We start from the raw sequence: 19,702 nt of genomic DNA on the forward strand, positions 1-19,702 counted from the left end.
AACTTTCTCTGTGCCTCCCCCTGACACCAGCACAGATGCATTTTGAGAGAAATACCCTATCAACTATCATATTGACCAGAAAATGTTAAGATTCTATTATGTTCAGAAGTGTCGAGGGTATTCGTTTGGACAGCTGTTCGGCAACAATTTAAACTGTTTATGCCCTTTATCAGTTCCACTGTTAGAAATTTCTGCTTATAGATCCATTTTTGGGGGGGACCATTTGGCATTTTGTTTGTTTTGATCCATGCTTATGTGTTATTTTCATTAAACGTATTTTAAAAGCCTGGTTAGGTTTGTTTTTTACTGTTTTTGTTTAAGAGCCCTAAGATGCCTCAAAATTAAAGTATATTTTTTTCTGGCTAAAAAGAACAAGGGATTTTCTTAGAATAACCAGGCTTTGAGAACATTGAAATATTCAGGACTCAGATGTTTGTTTATATTCTATTTTAGTCAGTTATTTTAAAGGATAAGGAAAAATATTTTTTGATTAAAAACAGGTTAATGAAAAAAAGAAAAAAAAAACCAGGTTAATGCTCATGACTAGAAGCTATAGGCTGGTTAACAGTATCTCCTTTTCGTAAAAGACTGATTGAGAACTATGCCTAGCATCTCCCATCAGTTACCTACTGTAGATTTCCCCTCAGAAATCTTGTCCTTAACCCTTTCACTGGATAGTAGCACATCATGTCCTTTGTTGCCTTCTTGGATTAAAATTCTTTTTGTTTCCATATTGCCAGTGCCAGATGTAACAAATCAAAATATGCCAGTGCCAGATGTAACAAATTTGCAGTCCCCAAATAGTATATCAAATATGTGTGTTTGTGTCTGTTTTGTTTTAAAATAAACTTAGGCTTGGCCAGTATATAAACTTAAGCAAAAGAAGTGAACTGACTGAAAGAAAAGTATGTAAAAGGAATGAAGAAGGAAATTTGAGTTGAATGTTGTAAATGGAGTTGAGGGAAACATGGATGTTCTGGCTGTACATAATGCATTATTGCCTCTTTGTTTCCTGTTCACACTTCCTCATGAACTCTCCTACTTTCCCTTTTTTGTTAGCTTCCTTCTTCATCAACATGGGGCCAGCAGTCCAATACAACAGCATGTCAGACCCAGGCCACACTGTCATTGGCTGAAATCCAAAAACTAGAAGAAGAACGAGAACGGCAGCTTCGAGAAGAGGTAAATTTTTAAAGTAAAAGTGGCAGTGTTACAGAATACTTAGTGTGCATTACAGGTTAGTGGTTACTGAAGACAATTATTATTGTCAGCATTGCTGTGTGACAGAATTGGATTTTCACTTTTAAACTCTTTAACCTATAATTTGGTCACCCTAGCAAATATGAAGGATCTAGTAAAAATAACATTAATATTGGGAACATAAATGTTCAATTTTCCTAAAGATTTTATCATGGCTTTTTTCTTTTTTTGGTGGCTGGCCAGTATGGGGATCTGAACCCTTGACCTTGGTGTTAAAATACTGCACTGTAACCAACTGAGCTATCCAGCTATCCCTTTTTTGTTGTCGTCGTTGTTTTTTGTTTTTGTTTTTTGGAGGCTGGCTGGTACAGGGATTGAACCCTGGACCTTGGTGTTCTCAGCACCTCACTCTAACCAACTGAGCTAACCAGCCAGCCCTTACTGTATGTAGCTCTTGTGAATACCTTGAAATAAAAGAACAAGGCCACATCAAAAAGTTCATGGAAAAATTGAATTGAAAGATAATACAAATCTTTCCACAAACTTCTTGAAGACCTCTCATATGTAAATTGTTCTAAATTGTGGGTTAGTTTTGTATAAATATCCTTTTGTAAAGTTGATGTTTAGAATACAGAATACATTTTTCTCTAAAGGGTATAGGGTTCCTTTACTAGCCTAGAAAAAATTATATTATGACAGAAATACAGTATTTCTACTTTTAAATCTGTATCCTGTAGTTTATCATTAGAGTAGGAAGTATACAAAAGAGTGAGAAAAGGCTGGCGAGGGGAAGGAATAACAGTTTTTGACAGAGAGGAGACATGGTTTGGTTCAGCATTCCATTAAGCACCTCATTCATTCATTCAATACATATTTACTGAGCACCTACTCAGTTATAGTCTGGAGATATACTTGAGTCTAAAACAAACAAAATTCTCTGCTTTCATGAAGCTCACCTTCTAGTCGAGGAGAGATGGAAAATAAAAATTAAGTGAAACATATGGTGTTCTAGAGAGTGATAATGTCAGAAAAATAATGCATAAATGGGTAAGAGAGAGTGTTGGGAGTCGGAGATGGTATTGGTGATCATATGATTTCAGGTAGTATGGTCTGGGGAGGCCTCTTTGAAAAAAGATGACTTTATGTGCTTTATGTGGATATGATTTAAATTAGAGCAGTTTGTTAGAGAATGCAAGTTGTCATTTTAGGTCTGGGTTTGTGTGGATCACTGAAATTGGAGAGCCACTGGATACACAGAGACAAGTGGCAGTTGTCCATCCATATTTACCATGTAGTGTGCTTGATGTCATTAAAATGTTTCTTCATCGTGAAGATTCCCTTATTTCCCACCTTCATTTAAAACAAAAGTATTGAACTTTCTCTGGAATCATCTTTTTCTACAAGGCTATCAACAAACAGATATAGAGCAGAGTATATCTCTCCCTTAAAGGCTGGAAATTATTTCAGTAATTTTAGTCTCTCCTGAGCGAAAAATTAGTAATAGTGATAATAAGTAGGAATCACAGATCTTTTCTTGTTACCTTTTTGTCTAGCAGAAGTTAATAATTACTTCCTTTGTATTTTTATTTGATTAATTTTCTTTGAATTCTAAAGTGCTCCTTCATCCTTCAAAAGGCATAAAATGCCACCCAATACATATTTCTTACATAGAGAAACTTAAGATAACTTAATTTCATTTTTTTCCCTGGAGGCATCCTTTCTGAGACCCTCTAACCTGTTCCAGTCTGTACACTCTTGGCTTTCTACATAGCTATTCTGTTTTTCTTGAATTCCTGTAATGTGCGTGTTCCCCGGCTTGATTTTGGTTTCCCATGTTTTCTCGCCTGTTGTTCATCTCTAGTCTTTTGATGTCTTTTGATGGAGCATGTCCTCAATTTTTTTTTTTTTTGCAACTGTCTGGTACAGGGATTGAACCCTGGACCTTTATGTTCCTAGCACCACACTCTAACCAACTGAGCTAACCGGACAGCCCATTTCCTCAATTTTATCTTTCAGTCCTTCTGTTGAGCTTTTAAAGTAATGTTAAATTTTTGAGTCCTTATTTTGCTCTTTAAATATTTCTTTTTATAGCCTCTTTTTCTTATTTTATTCTTTTTTTTTTTTTTTTTTTTTTTTTGTCGTTTTTTCGTGACCGGCACTCAGCCAGTGAGTGCACCGGTCAGTCCTATATAGGATCCGAACCCGCGGCGGGAGCGTCGCCGCGCTGCCAGCGCAGCACTCTACCAAGTGCGCCACGGGCTCGGCCTTCATGGTTCTTTTTTTTTTTTTTTTGTCGTTCTTATTTTATTGAATGCATAATTTTACCTCTCTAAGGATATTACTTACTGATAGCTTTTTAAAAAGGCTATATATTCCCTTGTCTTGCTTGTTTTCACTGAATTTTGTATGTTTGTTTTGGTCTTTGACTTTTGTCTTAGAATCTTATGTGAAATATTTGTTGATCCTTGGCTATTTGTTCATTTCCAAATGAGGCACTTTAAAAAGCTGATTGGAGGTTCTGGTATGTATGCCACCGAAGTGGGCTTCCCTGTAATGGTTTCTGGCAGGGCCCTTCTGTTGGGGGAGTCCCCCATCTGTTGGTGCCTATATATAGGTGTATTACCTTGTGCTGGTTGGCTTCCCCATAGAATGATCTACCAGTCTGTTTCAGTCTCTCCAAACAGGAAACTTTCAGTTTTCTGCCGGGGTGAAGGAGAGACAGTTGTGCAACTGCAAGTGGTCAGGGAGGCAGTCTGGGGTCTTACTGCTTCTTTTTATAGACCTTCAGTCAGTCTTCCTCTGAAATATTTAGCACCTCCGATTCCTGAGCTTTTTGTATGAATCTGCCTGTTTCTGAGCTTCCTTTACTTAGGTTTCAATTTATTGGTACTGTTATATTGGTTATTATTTCTCTGCTTTCCAGCTTTTGAAATCTGTTCTGTTCCCTTTGTCCTTATGGGTCTATGCTTTTTAAAAAATCTGTATTACTTCCATTTTGGTGGGGCTTTAGGAAGTAAACATAAGTGTTTCATTTCTATGCTTAACCAAAAGGCATACTTAATTTTTAAAAAGTAATTCTGCATTTGATCTTTCTGTTCTCCTCTTAGTACCTCTAGCAATTTACATCTTTATTTGCAGCAAAAGAATTAACCCTGTCAAGTTACTTTTACATAGCTACCATGTATTTGCATTCCATTTAGTATACTGGACATTAATAGCTGCATATTATCTAAAAACAGGAATCCTGAGCTAGCTTCTATTTTTATGCAATAGCAAAGGCGCCAGCAAAGGGAATTGATGAAAGCTCTCCAGCAGCAGCAACAGCAGCAACAGCAGAAACTCTCAGGTTGGGGGAATGTCAGCAAACCTGCAGGTACCACTAAATCTCTTCTGGAGATCCAGCAGGAAGAGGCCAGGCAAATGCAGAAGCAGCAGCAGCAGCAGCAACAGCACCAGCAACCAAACAGAGCCCGGAATAGTACGGTGGGTTCATGGTCTTGAGCTGTTGGTGTGTGGGCTAATATTATGTTATCTTTTCTGACTATTGTGGAGTATCTTTTTAATATTGTTAACCATAATTATTTTTCTCTTTTTCTTTAACAGCATTCCAGCCTGCACACCAGCATTGGGAATTCTGTTTGGGGCTCTATAAATACTGCTCCTCCTAACCAGTGGGCATCTGACCTAGTCAGTAGTATCTGGAGTAATGCTGACACTAAAAACTCCAACATGGGATTCTGGGATGATGCAGTGAAAGAAGTGGGACATAAGAATTCAGCAAATAAAAATAAAAACAACACCAGTCTCAGGTAGGGCTCCAAATGATCACACTGTTGCATCTTGGTTGGTTGGGAGGTGGGGGTAGGGGGAACTAGGACATCCAGTGGGCAGAGAAAGGTAATTATTTATTTAGTTTTTACTTACTATTTTCATCTGTGTCCAAGCATATGAAGTCATAATTATGGTGATTGCTTTCTTCCCCTTAGAAACACAATTTTTATTATTTATAGAGGCTTCTTCTACTGCTGAGCACTTAATCCATTGTCTATCACATGGTAACCACTTAATATTAGGAATAAAATAATATTTTTGTTGTTGGTGAACATTAAAGTATTCTCTAGATTTCTTAGCATTTTTTCTAAGTTTATATTTTTAAGTTGTTTACATTATAATGAATATGATAATACCTCTATAATAATCTTAAACCTATTTATTTTTATGGTAAATTGTTACATTCCATCTTCATCTTTCTCTCAGTATACGATGTTGTTGAATGAGCATAGGTTCTAGTGTTAAATACATGAACTCAAATCCCTATCACTTATTAGCTGTGTGACCTTGGGCAAGAGGGAACGTTTTTGAGCCTCAGTTCCCTCATCCGTAAAATGAAGATAATAACAACTTCATAGGTGTAGTTGTAAAGATTAAAGAATACACATGAAGTAATAAAGTGCCTGGCACATAGTAACTACTTAATAAATGGTAGTGTTGTCAGATTGTTTTTTCTTGGTTGAGGGCCTAATATATTGTGAATAGAACAATAAATATCTGTTAGTTTATTGAGCATCTTTGCCAGGCACTGTGCTAAAGGCCTTTGTGTATAATATCTTTATTCTTTATGATAACCCAAAGAAGTGTTAGTAACATTTTACAGATGAGGAAACTGAGGCTTAGTTAAACAACCTACCTGAGGACACAGGGGAAGAATTTCATCATTTTCTTTAAGTAGAAGCCCTGTGTTCACAAATTAGGATCTGTTAGCTGAAGCTAGGTTTTAAAGGGGATATCCAATCCAAATTATTTGAATTATTCTTTTTTTAGAGCCAAGCATTGGATTACTGGACAGCTGTCCAGAGTTGCCAAGACATTATTATCTATTTATGGTGTTGTAGTATAATCATATAGTAACAGTTTCTGGGAATATAATACCGCCCTATTGTTTTGCTTTAGTAAATCTGTAGGTATGTCTAACCGGCAGAATAAGAAAGTAGAAGAAGAAGAAAAGTTGCTGAAGCTCTTTCAGGGAGTAAATAAAGCCCAAGATGGATTTACCCAGTGGTGTGAACAGATGCTTCATGCCCTTAATACGGCAAATAATTTGGATGGTAAGAATTGGGGAGGGAAACCCAGCATGTGGAATAACAGAGCAGGACCCACAAAGAGGTTGGCAAATTTGAATGATGGGCCAGAACTCAGGAGATAAAATATAAGATCAAGGCTTGCACCTGACATGATAACTTAACTCTTTAATAGTTTTACTTGTGAGAAAAGTCTTGTAATACTAAGCTCAGATAGGTTCAGTGGTTACCAAAAAGTGAATGCCATTTCAGGTTGCCTTAATGATGTACAGGGTAGAGGAGGTCATAGTTCCATACTGCTCATTTAATGGGGGATATTGCCAGCTGTATCAGGTCCAAAAGAAAGTAACTGTCGTGTTGGGGACAAAGGTCAACCTGGGCAAGAGAAGGCTGGGGTGATGTGACATCATTCCCTTCCTACCTTTGGGAAAGTGGGGGGGAATTGCGATAGAGCAAGTAGACTTCCTTATTTTGTGTGGAATAAAACTAGAATCAATGTGCAGAAGTGGAAGGGTTTTAGAACAGTTTGAAGACAAACTTTGTCATAGGTAGATGTTTAATAAGAGAACTATCTGCCTTAGATGGAAGTGAGTCCCCTCACCCACCCCTATTTGTTTGAACAGAGACTGGTCAACATGCTCCAGAAGAGATTCCCATAACTGATAAACTAGACTAAGTTGAACTAGCCTACCCATGATATCTTATCTAAAGCCAAGAAGCTGTTAAAAACAGAGCAGTAAAGGAATTGAAGGGTTCTTTTGCTGCATTGTAACACTATCTAATGGTCTGAAAGTCTGCAAAGAAAACAGTTGTAAATAATAGTAATGGCTACCATTCATTAAGTACCTACCATGTGCTAGGCACTCTTCAGGGGTTAACGTAAGTTATCCCAGTTATTTAATTTTTGCAGTAATTTTTTATGACACCTTTACAAGGTAGGTGATATTATCCCCATTTTATAAATTAGGAAACAGAGGCTCAGTATGGTTAAGTAATACATCAAGGTCACACAGCCATCATATTTCAGAGTCAGGTTTTAAACCCATGTCTGTCTACCACTGATACTTGTGCTTCTTCTCCTATACCACACTGCTTGCATTTTCCATTTGATTTCTCTCTAAACATAGAATATCGCAGTGGATTGAATGTTCCAGGAGGATATAGGATATAGGTCTGACAGATACTAAAGAGTATCTCTCATGGTGTTTGACACACATCATAGCACTTAATGAATATTAATTGAATTTAAGAAAGAATGAATTCCCAGATTACTTCAGTCTTAGGCAAGTAACTGTTTCAATCAGCATAACATTTAGTTTCAACCAACATAACATTTAGTGAAATTAAACATGCGTAATATGTCCTTGACACTATGCTGTTTCAGATTATTTTGGGCATTGCAATGATAGTGTTTTTTCATTTCTACAGGGTAGATTAAAGAATATTTAGCACAGTAGCTGCAAGTTTCTGTCATTAATGTCTGTAGTAACAAAATGTTAAAAACTGAAACTGATTTTTTGTATGTCGTATTTCATTATTTCACTGTTATTATTTGTGTTCTCTCCTCCCATATTGCAGTTCCCACATTTGTTTCTTTCCTGAAAGAAGTAGAATCTCCTTATGAGGTCCATGATTATATCAGGGCCTATTTAGGAGATACTTCTGAGGCCAAGGAGTTTGCCAAGCAGTTCCTTGAGCGCCGTGCCAAACAGAAAGCCAACCAGCAGCGTCAGCAGCAGCAGCAGCAGCAGCAGCAACCGCAGCAGCAACCACAGCAGCAGCAGCAATCGCAGCAGCAGCAGCAGCAGCAGCAGCAGGTATAAAGCAGCATAGTGTATATAGTACCTCTGTGAGTCTTAATATTTTTATTTTATTTTTATTTATTTATTTATATTTATTTATTTATTTATTTATTTTAAAAGATGACCGGTAAGGGGATCTTAACCCTTGACTTGGTGTTGTCAGCACCACGCTCAGCCAGTGAGCGAACCGGCCATCTGTATATGGGATCCGAACCCGGGGCCTTGGTGTTATCAGCACCGTACTCTCCCGAGTGAGCCACGGGCCGGCCCAGAGTCTTAATATTTTTAGATGTTGAGTAACCAGAGAAATGAAAATTAAAACAAAGATAGCATTTTTGTATATCCAATGACCAAAGCTTTTAAAAATATGTAGACTTCATATTTTCAAATTACATGTTCAGAGACCTTTGTGAATTTTCCAAATAGCAAATTTCTCTACTATGCATGCCAGACCAATTTTTCTTGATTCATATATGTGGATTGCAAATTCAAGAATGTCACAGAATTTTACTTTCAAAATTTTACTTTCAACAGTTAAAACTTGGAAATGTTAAATCCTCCAGCACTCAGGATCCACTGTATTCAGTACTGACAGCACTGCAGCGTGTCAGTCATTTCATATGTTGTTGATGGGGATGTAACAGGAACAGTCAACTCTTGTTATTCACAGTAGTTATGTTGTATAAAGTCCCCATGAACACTGAATTGGCAAATATCAAACTATTACTCCTATACAACATCTTCATCAACTGATCAATACATAACCTTGTTTTATATATGTTTCTGTTTAAAGACACCTTATTTAATATATGTTGATTGATTAACATTGTACTCTGCCAAAACACTAACTCATGCTTGAATGTGGTCTATCTAACACACATAGTTTCTCCATAAGGAACAGCACAGCCTTCTTGCATTTAGGTGCCCTAGATAGCACTTATGCATTATACCTGGGGGCCATTTTAAACAGTGAAATTACCAACCAAAAGGACAAAAATGAAAAACATGGCACTATTAAATAGACTGAAAAAAAAAACCTTACAATATAAGAGTTAAAACAAGAAGGCAGAGTTTTTCTTTGTTCTGCCTCAACTGGGAATGTGTACCTTGAGTGTGTTAAATATATCACTGCTCTGTGCATGTGCATGTCTGGAATGACTGTGAGTACTGATTTTGAGCATACAAGCAAATTTCAGCGAGTAGATAAATTCACAAACATGGACTCTGTGAGAATTGATTGTACAAGTTTACTGCAAGACATTGGCAAGGCTTGTGGAGAGGCTTAAAAATATTCATATCCGTTAATCCCATAATTCTTGTACTAGAAATAGTATTGTTAATAGGTCACTTCTGGGGATGTGGAAGATACAATGAAGTACAAGGCATTTAAAATCCAATTGGGTAGATGGGCCTGCAGGGATAAATTGAAGGAAAGTGAAAGATGTAAACACTAGAACAGCATTTTAAGGAAACTATTTTAAGGAATCAAAGGAGAAGGCATCATATAGCAATACAGAAGGTTGTTTGCATCTGTGAGATGGCCTCCTCTGTGGACTGAAATAGGAGATGGAAGCCCAGTGCACATATGTGCACACATATACACACGCACTCATGCATGCATACAACACACTAAGCTTGTCCTTGTACAGTGCTTTCTCTACTCTTCCCCTTCTACCACCATCTGTGCCTTCGACTGGCTCACTGAAACGGATCCTGGTTTAAAATGAATTCCTCTCCTAAAAGCAACAAGTAAGTTCAAGGGGCTGGTAGACTATTTCATAGTCTTACCAGTTGGTAGAAAGTGTATGGACGATATTTGGGGGCCATATCCCTTCTGGGATTGCTGGTTGAACTAATATACGTGACTTTAATCATGTTTGATAATAGGCTGCTAACTGGTCAGCAGCCTGTCCTCTCTGTCCTAGGGCCCAGAGAACAAAGATACCTTCTGCTTTGAGGCGTGTACATTGCCAGAGTGCACAGATCTCTTCATGTTTATTTGCTGTTTATTTTGTTTCCGAATGGATAGTACAGACTCCATATATACAAGAGAAATTCTGAGAGCTGTGCTGTCACAGCAGGATGGAAACCTGGAGTCACTAGGAAAGGCTTTGTGGAGGCATAGAGCTTCAGTGGAATGTCTGAATCTAAATGAAGGAAAATGGTGGCTCAGTGGCCTGCTCTTGGCTTTATTTTTACCAGAACCTACGACAGGCTTTTTGTTTTTAAACTCATACTTGACAAAGTGAGGACAAACCAGCCATTTTCTTAGAGTGGACCAAGTCTGCATTTACCATGTAATCTCCGTTATGCTGTCTTGTTTCACAGGACTCTGTGTGGGGGATGAACCACAGTACACTCCATTCAGTATTTCAGACCAATCAAAGCAACAACCAACAATCCAATTTTGAAGCCGTGCAAAGTGGCAAGAAGAAGAAAAAGCAGAAGATGGTCCGAGCAGATCCAAGTTTATTAGGTGAGCACAGGCCTAAAGTCTCAGCTGTGTGTTGGGAGTGCTGATGATAATAATTACCATATGTGAGTCTCCACAGTACAGTGTTTTTCAAGAAGGGAAATCTCTCTCATACAAAAATATTTTTTTTAACTGGTACAAAATAAATAGCTGCTATTTATTGGGCATCTCAGTGCAAGAGCTGTGTGCCTCATGTTGTTATTGGAAGTAAGAAAAGTAATAACATATTGTATATAGTACAGTACTTCAAACTTTAAAGCATTGTTTTGTATTTAATATGAATTTCTCTGGAGGGCTTTTCAATTTTGTTGGATAATAATGCTAACGGAAAATAGTAAAAGTCGTTTTAAAACTTAAATGCTGATTTACATTGGAAGCAGACCGTAAATCCATTCAGGTGTTCAAAGATGAGAAACAATATTTGTTGGTATCGACTATATGTATCATACATGAGGAATCTTCAAAACGTTGATGGGAAGATTTGTATTATCCTTTAATTCCATTTTTCTATGAACTTTTTGAAGCACCCTTGTAATTCTCAGAATTACTCTGCATTATGAAGTGATGTTGTAATTTTAGCAATGAATAGACCAAGGCCTGGAGGATTTAGAACATTTCCCAGTGTCACACAGCTTTCAGCAGTGGAGCTGGGATTTCAGAGCAGGACTGTTTTCTTTCCACTCTTCTGGGTTAACCAAAGTTATTCTTGTCTAGCATTGAGGACTAGTGTCTTCAAACAAGGCAGCTTCCTGGAAAAGGTAACATCTGTATTGGGGCTTTGAAAGACTGACAGGAAGGATGAGGGAATGGTGTTTCAGGAATAACAAACAGTATATGCTGCCTGTGTTTTTTAAATTAGCCTAACAACTCGCAGACACTGATGAAACTAAAATTATTTTTTATTTGTGAGTGTAAAATAAGCCGTTATAAATCCGTGCTCTCTGTAACAGAATGAATGTGTTGGCAAAGATGGCAGTTTGGGATGTTGGCCTGGTCAGGAGGCAGACCAATTAGGAGGTTGCAGTATGGACCAGGTAAAAGATACTGGCGGCCTAGAATAGGGTTTTGGAAGTGGGAATGGAGAGGAGTGGGGTGGATTTCAGAAATCTGAGGGATAGAATCAGCTGGACAAGGAGAGTGGAAAACTCTGGTTTGGGGAGCAGGATGGTGTTGCCATTTGCTGAAATAATGAGCACTGAAAAATGGAGCAGGCATGGGGGAATGAGATGGTGTTTAGGTGTTGGGTGGTGTATTAGTCTGTTTCTGCTGCTTATAACAGAATACCTGATACTGGGTAATTTATAAAGAAATAGAATTTATTCCTTACAGTTTCAGAGGCTGGGAAGTCCAAAGTCCAGGGAACACATCTGATAAGGGCCATGTTGGTGGGTGGTGACTCTTCACAGCAACACAGGGTATATATCACATGGCAAAATGCCTAAGAGAGCACTAACCTCACTTCCTCGCCTTTTAAAGCCATCAGAACCACACCCATTACTCCATGAAATGGATCAGTCCATTCATGAAGGTATAGTCCTTACAATCTAATCAGCTCTAAAAGGCTACACCTTTCACTTACCATAATAGGATTTCCCTCCCTCTTAACACTATCACAGTGGGGATTAAGTTTCAATGAGTTTTTTTTTTGGGGGGGGGTGGCATTCAATCCACAGCAGGTGTTGTGTTTGAAATGCCTGTAAGACATCAAATAGAGATACCTTCATGAAAGAGCTTGATAGCAAGCAAGGCACAGCAAAAGGAGATTGCAACCCTGCTTGGCCCTTTGTAGGATCCTCACTTTCCTTCAGTGGTTTCCTGCCCTGAAGAAAACAACATGACAGTAACAAAAACCTACCTTTGAGGGCTGACCTTCAGAACTGGTGCCTGAAAGTTGGGTTTGGGAACATAGAGATAGTCTGCTGAAATTCTGTTTTCTTCTGCTTGTCTCAAAGGCTAATGTTGAGGATGAATGGAACAGTTAAAAACTTTACCCAGTTTTGACAGAAATAGGTGAATAGATTTAAAAGCATTCCTTAGATTGTAACTGTGGGTTCCAGCTAAGAAGCTTTTGTTATTTAGCTTTGAGACTTGAGGGGTAGGTTGTCAGGGAAGAGGTTCCTCTGAAAATGAGGTCAAGCTGTTTGGACTTAAATGTTTGATCGGATCCGTCTTCTGTTACATATATAAGAAAGGAAAGGATTTTTAAAATCCCCCTACAAGGGAGTGGAAGATCCTAGGAAGAGTTTAAGGGAATCCATATATCTTGAAAGGAAGGTGGGAAAAAAAAACCCAAATGTAAGCGAAGTATAAAACTGCAACAGAGTATTGAGGAAACTCACTTGTGTAGGCTTTTACATGGACTGGACTTTTTAATGAGAATTACTGCTCAACTAAACCTCCCTCTGGAAATTCTTCTGTAATTGATAATTTCTGTCCCATATCTACTCATTTTCATATATTATTTTTTAACTTATATATTCCTTATAGATTTACAGGTAGAGAAAAATTAATAACTATCCATCAGTCACAGGTTCTGCATGCTCAAATTGGGAAAATAGGTTCTAATTTGATCTAAAAGTATCCACTGAAAAAGTTTACAAATCAAAAGAGAACGTTGCTTCTAAAACAAACCAGTAGAGGGAGCCCTGGCTTCGTTTTAATTATTGATATCCTCCATTGTATTCAAAGAGTTCCCAGGCAGCCACTGAAACCAGCAAACTGCACTTGGATGTGAGAAATACGCACACACACAATATAGTTTTTCCCCAGCCAGATTTTCCTTATAAGAACAGTTTCACAAACTTTAAAGAAGTCATGTGAGTGAGATTCTGTTCTGAATCTCACAGAATGTGGTGTTTTGAGCCAGGCACAATGGGTTAAATCCTCATTTGTGTTGCCTTGGGTTTCATGGTATCCCAGAGATTTCCCTTCTGTCGAGTTGTGAATATAAATACACAACTTACTGTTTTATTTATTTATTCATTCATTCACTCACTCACTCATTCATTATAGTGAAGTGAGGCCACATTTGTTAAAAGCCTAGCGTAGTAATCAACATATTATAGCATTGAATAATGATTTTTTTTTTTTTTTTTGGCACCAGACTTTCCCCTTGCTGTCTTTGTATGATTAAAATTACTTTAGTTTTTAAATTATATTCCCACTTCTGTTGCTCATTATTGTTTTTATCCCATTTCATCTATTCTTGAGATATATTTGAAGTAAAAAAACAAACTGCCTCAGAATAGATTAATGGTTCACTTCATAAACTGGTCTTTAGATTCTTGTACTTACCTAATTAAACTATTACTTTAAAAATGTGAACAACTAAGCCTTTCATTATTTTCAAGAGAAGAAATCTTGCCCATTATGGAAACATAGTTGATGGAGTAGAACTCAGGATGGGGTTTGGAATTCTAGCCTCTCCCTGTGTTAGGCCTTGTAAGCAACTTGTACCACAGCTTTCTTGGTTAATAAATAGGCGTGTTTGTTTTTTCAAATCATGATATTTTGAGCTGTTTTTATTATGTAAGACATTTTTGTTTATTATTGGTACATTTCTAATTTGTATTTGTTTGAGAACTTCAACATTAAAGAACAAAAAAGGTGCAGAAAACCCAGCTAATATTAACAGAACTGCTTTTAGAATGGAACACATCATCAGGAAATAGGACTGGGCACAGACTTCATGAATACGACCCCAAAAGCACGGGCAACCAAAGGAAAAATAAACAAATGGGATTATATCAAACTAAAAAGCTTCTGCACAGCAAAAGAAACAATTAAAAGAGTTAAAAGACAACCAACAGAGTGGGAGAAAATATTTGCAAAATATACATCTGACAAAGGATTAATATCCAGAATATATAAGGAACTCAAACAACTGTACAAGAAGAAAACAAGCAACCCAATTAAAAAATGGGCAAAAGAGCTAAGTAGGCATTTCTCTAAGGAAGATATCCAAATGGCCAACAGACATATGAAAAAATGCTCAACATCACTCAGCATCCGGGAAATGCAAATCAAAACCACATTGAGATTCCATCTAACCCCAGTTAGGATGGCTAAAATCCAAAAGACTATGAACGATAAATGCTGGCGAGGCTGCGGAGAAAAAGGAACTCTCATACATTGTTGGTGGGACTGCAAAATGGTGCAGCCTCTATGGAAAATGGTATGGAGGTTCCTTAAACAATTGCAAATAGATCTACCATACGACCCAGCCATCCCACTGTTGGGAATATACCCAGAGGAATGGAAATCATCAAGTCGAAGGTATACCTGTTCCCCAATGTTCATCGCAGCACTCTTTACAATAGCCAAGAGTTGGAACCAGCCCAAATGCCCATCATCAGATGAGTGGATACGGAAAATGTGGTACATCTACACAATGGAATACTACTCAGCTATAAAAACGAATGAAATACTGCCATTTGTAACAACATGGATGGACCTTGAGAGAATTATATTAAGTGAAACAAGTCAGGCACAGAAAGAGAAATACCACATGTTCTCACTTATTGGAGGGAGCTAAACATTAATATATAAATTCACACACACACATACACACACACACACACACAAATCGGGGGGGGGAGGGAAGAAGATATAACAACCACAATTATTTGAAGTTGATAAAACAAGCAAACAGAAAGGACATTGTTGGGGGGGAGGGGGGGAGGGAGAAGGGAGGGAGGTTTTGGTGATGGGGAGCATTAATCAGCTACAATGTATATCGACAAAATAAAATTAAAAAAAATAAAATAAAAAAAATATATATATAAAAAAAAATAAAAAAAAAAATAAAAAAAAAAATAAAAAAATAAAATAAAATAAAAAAAAAAAAAAAAAAGAATGGAACACATCACCTGTTTACTTATGGTATTCAAATAGTAGCTCAAACAGCTTAGGATTTCATTCAGAGCAGATGAACTGGAAAGATTTTGGGGAGTCATTCACTCCAAGAGGCTCTGTTTGTTATAATTTTTATCAACCTCTGATTATGAAGTTTATTGAAAAATTACATGTATGTGTCCACTGGCTTTAGGTTTTCAAATGTACTGCTTGTGGCCTTCAATGGGTATGGTAGTACTGCTTTTTCTAAACCAGATTCCATTTTGGTTGATCAAATATTGCTAACTGAAATCTTTTCCTTTGCAGATCTACTCACGGCAGATTATATTGAATAAAGTACTTTAATCTTTGTGTTCTGTGTACTGTGTGATAGGAAGAACTGGTGAGGGCTCCAAGGATGTAATACTGGATCTTCCCTGAGGCCCCCCTCCTCTGAATAGCAAAAGCTCCTGGCCAGAACTTTCGTAAAGTTTTTGACCAATGGGAAAAAGTATTCCCATTAAAGTAAGTGTAGGACTGAAGGAGTATTAATCTCATTCAAATTTCAAAGTCACATGGTCAAGTAGTTAGAAAGTACTTAGTGCTATTATTTCCTCCCACCCCCACCCATTTCTTTTAAGGTATACCTCCTGAATGAACTCTCCCCAGGGCCAGCCTGGCCTGTCCTTAATATACACTCATGCACCTGTCTCTTCTCAGATTCTCTAAGGCAGTGGCTTGCAATTCTTTTTAAGTGGTGGTGCTGTTTTGTTTTGTTTTCCTCCCCAAATCCTAAAAAATAAAACAAAGGATCTCTCATTGGAAGATTACAAAACCACTGCTGTGACCTTTTTCTTTCTTTCTTCTGTCTCCCTTTACTACCCCTGTGGTATGCTAAAAAACAGGAGACTCATATTCCAGCCACTACCTAGAATTTGAGTCACTTGGTTGTCTGGATGTGGTCACTCATAGCCAATTTTTTTCCTGCAGGGTTTTCGGTGAATGCGTCATCAGAGCGACTCAATATGGGTGAGATTGAGACTTTGGATGACTACTGAGCGCCTGCCAGAGGACTGGCCTTCCCTCTTCTCTCTGCCGACTGTGGATTCTCCACCTTTGGACACAACACTCATTCACCATTTACACTTTATCACTCTGCAACAAATCACAGAACCAATCATCTCAGGCTTTTTCTTCTAGCCCTTGTGTCCAAGATTCTTTAAACCGTCTTTGTTGGTGAGCATCTCAGACTATAGATAAGTGGACCAGACCCTGTGTCTTGGGGGTGGCAGTTGGGATTACTCCCCAACAAGGCTGATTTTGGGCAGCACGTTTTCACTGTGCCGTGATTTCATCTACTGTCTCCCAGAAAGTGTGTTGGGATCTGCCAAAAACAGCTTACTTTTATCACTTTTTTCCTTCTATTTTTGTTTTGTTTTGTTTTTTTTCTTCCTTTTCCTCCCATAAATACAAGTGGTCTAATTGTTGCAATCATGAAGAGAGTTACTGGTTAACAGACATTGGCCAGCAACACCATGCCCCATGGACTGTCACTGGAATGTCCTACAGAGAGTCAGAGCTCTCCCAGTCTGAAGGTTACCTTGCCACTGCTAACTTTGGGATTGCATCAAAGAGGCCCTGAGCGGGGTGGAGTTTAGATTGGATTGGTTTGATGTTGCACACCCCTCGCCTATTCTTTCTGAGCATCCTTTCGGGGAAAGGATTCATGTTTTTCTTCATTAGATAGTGACTTCCAAGCAAGCTGACTTCTCCCCTGGCATATTCCAACCTGATTGGACAAAGGAAACCCTATGGCCTGGGAGAGGGACTTACTCTTCATTTTTCTTTCTTACAAAAACTGATTTTTTCCCATAAATATTTTTACTTCAGAGGACTAGGACCAGTTCGTTTTGGGCCCTTCTGCTGAAAATTTGTCTCGTTTAAGAGGCAGCTAGGATCTTTACCATATGTATGAATTTGTATAATTTCATTTTGGGTAGGGATAAACTTCTGCTTCCGATAAAAGCCTGGAATTTCATCTGGTTCCTCAGAGCATCGTGTATGTGTCTTGTTGTGGCCCCAAAAAGGTTCTGTTTAAAGATTCTGGGATGGCAAGTTGCTTGCCTTTTTGGAAAAAAGAACATACAAAACCTGACCACCCTTAAGACCTTCATCCGTGGAAACCACTATACAGGAGGATGCAGTGGGATGGAGGGATGGGCGAGAATGGGAGAGGGAAGCCTGGTCTGGCTTCTGGGTGCAACCTCCTAGCACCCTTTCCCTTCAAGTAGAAACATACTCAAGCCCTATTTATAAACAAGTACTCTTCCTGCCTCCAACAGACCCCCACAGAACATCACCTGGAATTGCTAGTCACACTTTGGTTGGAGCTGTTGGGCTGGCTGTGCCTGTGGAAAAGGTGCTGCGGTTTGGGTGGCTCCTGAGTAAAACACCTTTTCTTTCTGTCATCGTTGCCTGAAGAAGGTTGGAGTTGCTCTGAGAGCGGTGTGGTTTTGGAGGATTATATTTGGTTTCTATTTTTATTTTGGATCACCATTCTCCCTATCCCTTCTTGTCTCCCTCCCTTCTAAACATGTACAATAACTATACAGAGACTGCTACAAACTTGTATATAGTTTTCGGATCAAATAGCATGAGGAGATGGGGAACCATTAAAAACTGGGACTCCTACTCTCCTTTGCTTTGTAAATTCAAAAGTGGGGGGTGGGAAAGAGGGATAGTTAAAATGTTTACAAAACTTTATGCTCCCTCGGAACTTTTGCCAGTGTGGAGGAAAATAAAAACGAACTTAAATAAAACCTGGTTGTATTCTATCTGAGCACAACTCTTGTACCCGCCTTTGTGGAGGCTAAGTTTTACACTAAACTGTTCCTCTTGGCACCATGGAAAATCTCCAGGCCCCGAAGCACCTGAGACATGGGAGCAGCCATGGCTTTTTATGCCAGGCTGTGGAACACTGGCTGGTTCTGTATTTGAGAACGTAGAGGTTAAGGTAAACATCAGTAAGTTTAACCAAATATCTTTCCTCCCTTGACTGTTCCTTTCTGCTGACCTGTGGATTGGCACCTGCCCTCACCCCCCAGACACATCCCCTCTGAATATGCCCCTCCAGAGCCTACCCACATCTTCTAAACTATACTATGTGGTTGTTCAGGAAAAATAAAAATAAATTTAAAAAATAATTGAGAGTGGAGTGGGCAGATGGGAGAACAAAGTCGTTTTAGTCATGGAACATTCCATTTGCTTAACCAGGAGACTTGCTTCTGTCTGAAGAATTTCTCACTTAGTGGAAAGAAAGAAATCACTCTTCCATGGGAATGTTTGTTTCTGTCTCTCTTAATTCTATTCTCTCTCATACTCTCATTTGCTCACTCTTCCAATTATAGCCACTATTTTCTTATTGCCTTCTGTAAACTTAATCCCAAATTTTCTTAACTCTTCCAGAGTTTTAAAGTATTTGTTTTGTACACTATTTGTTTCCAGTTTTTTTAATTTAGAGATTTAAAAAACGTCTCCAGACAAAATAGTTTGATTATGGAGATTTTCCCCAAGATAGTTGGTGTTCTGGTTACTGTTGCTGCATAACAGATTACCTCCAAATTGGCTTTCAACAACTTCATTTTTTTGGTAAATTCGTGGGTCAAGAATTTGGGGAGGACTCAGCTGGGTGGTTCTTTCATGGGGTCTCCTGTGATTGTGGTCAGATGTCAGCGGGGGCCATGCTCTTAGGAAGGCTTAATTAATTAGATATAATGTCCAGCATAGCTCATGTGTGACTGGCAGTTGATGCTGGCTGTTGGCTGGGAACTCAGCTGGGTTGATGGCTGGAGGACTTATATACTAGAGTACTTCAAAAAGTTTGTAGAAAAATAGAATTGAAAGATAGTATGAATCTTTCCATGAACTTTTTGAAGATCCCTTGTACGTCCTCTCTAGCATGTCAGTTTCAGAGTAGTTCTTATGTGTTGGCTGGCCTCTCCCAGAGAACCAGGCATAAGCTGCATTACCCTTTCTGACCTAAGCTCAGGAGTCTCATAGGGTTTCTTCCGTGACGCTGTATTCTGTCAAAGTAGTCACAGTCCCATACAGATTCAAGGGGAGGGAGCATGGACATCTTCCTCCATTCACCTTGATGAAAGGAGTGGCAAGTTCACATTGTAGAAGAGCATGTGGGATAGGAGCTGTTGCAGCCGTTTTGGGGAAATATCTGCATTTAAGTGAGTTTATGCATATACATCAAGGATGTTATTTTCATTGGCTATAAGTTGAATTCTTTGTTTTTTTTCTTTAATTTC

General features: G+C 38.4%; 1 protein-coding gene across 5 annotated transcripts in view; it reads left to right on the plus strand.

The window, feature by feature from the left end:
* The window catches only part of GIGYF2 (GRB10 interacting GYF protein 2), a 147,407-nt gene extending 129,187 nt beyond the window's left edge, over positions 1 to 18,220 (plus strand). For all 5 annotated transcript variants that reach the window (XM_063089362.1, XM_063089391.1, XM_063089402.1 and 2 more), the window contains 7 exons: positions 1,060 to 1,182; positions 4,474 to 4,683; positions 4,804 to 5,009; positions 6,151 to 6,305; positions 7,857 to 8,095; positions 10,409 to 10,556; positions 16,377 to 18,220. In XM_063089362.1, the coding sequence (XP_062945432.1) occupies positions 1,060 to 1,182; positions 4,474 to 4,683; positions 4,804 to 5,009; positions 6,151 to 6,305; positions 7,857 to 8,095; positions 10,409 to 10,556; positions 16,377 to 16,444 (1,149 nt within the window). In that variant the 3' untranslated portion in view covers positions 16,445 to 18,220. The remainder of the gene's footprint in view (positions 1 to 1,059; positions 1,183 to 4,473; positions 4,684 to 4,803; positions 5,010 to 6,150; positions 6,306 to 7,856; positions 8,096 to 10,408; positions 10,557 to 16,376) is intronic.
* The last annotated feature ends 1,482 nt before the right edge of the window (positions 18,221 to 19,702 follow it).

This window comes from Cynocephalus volans, chromosome 1, assembly GCF_027409185.1.
Source record: "Cynocephalus volans isolate mCynVol1 chromosome 1, mCynVol1.pri, whole genome shotgun sequence".
Lineage (NCBI taxonomy): Eukaryota > Metazoa > Chordata > Mammalia > Dermoptera > Cynocephalidae > Cynocephalus > Cynocephalus volans.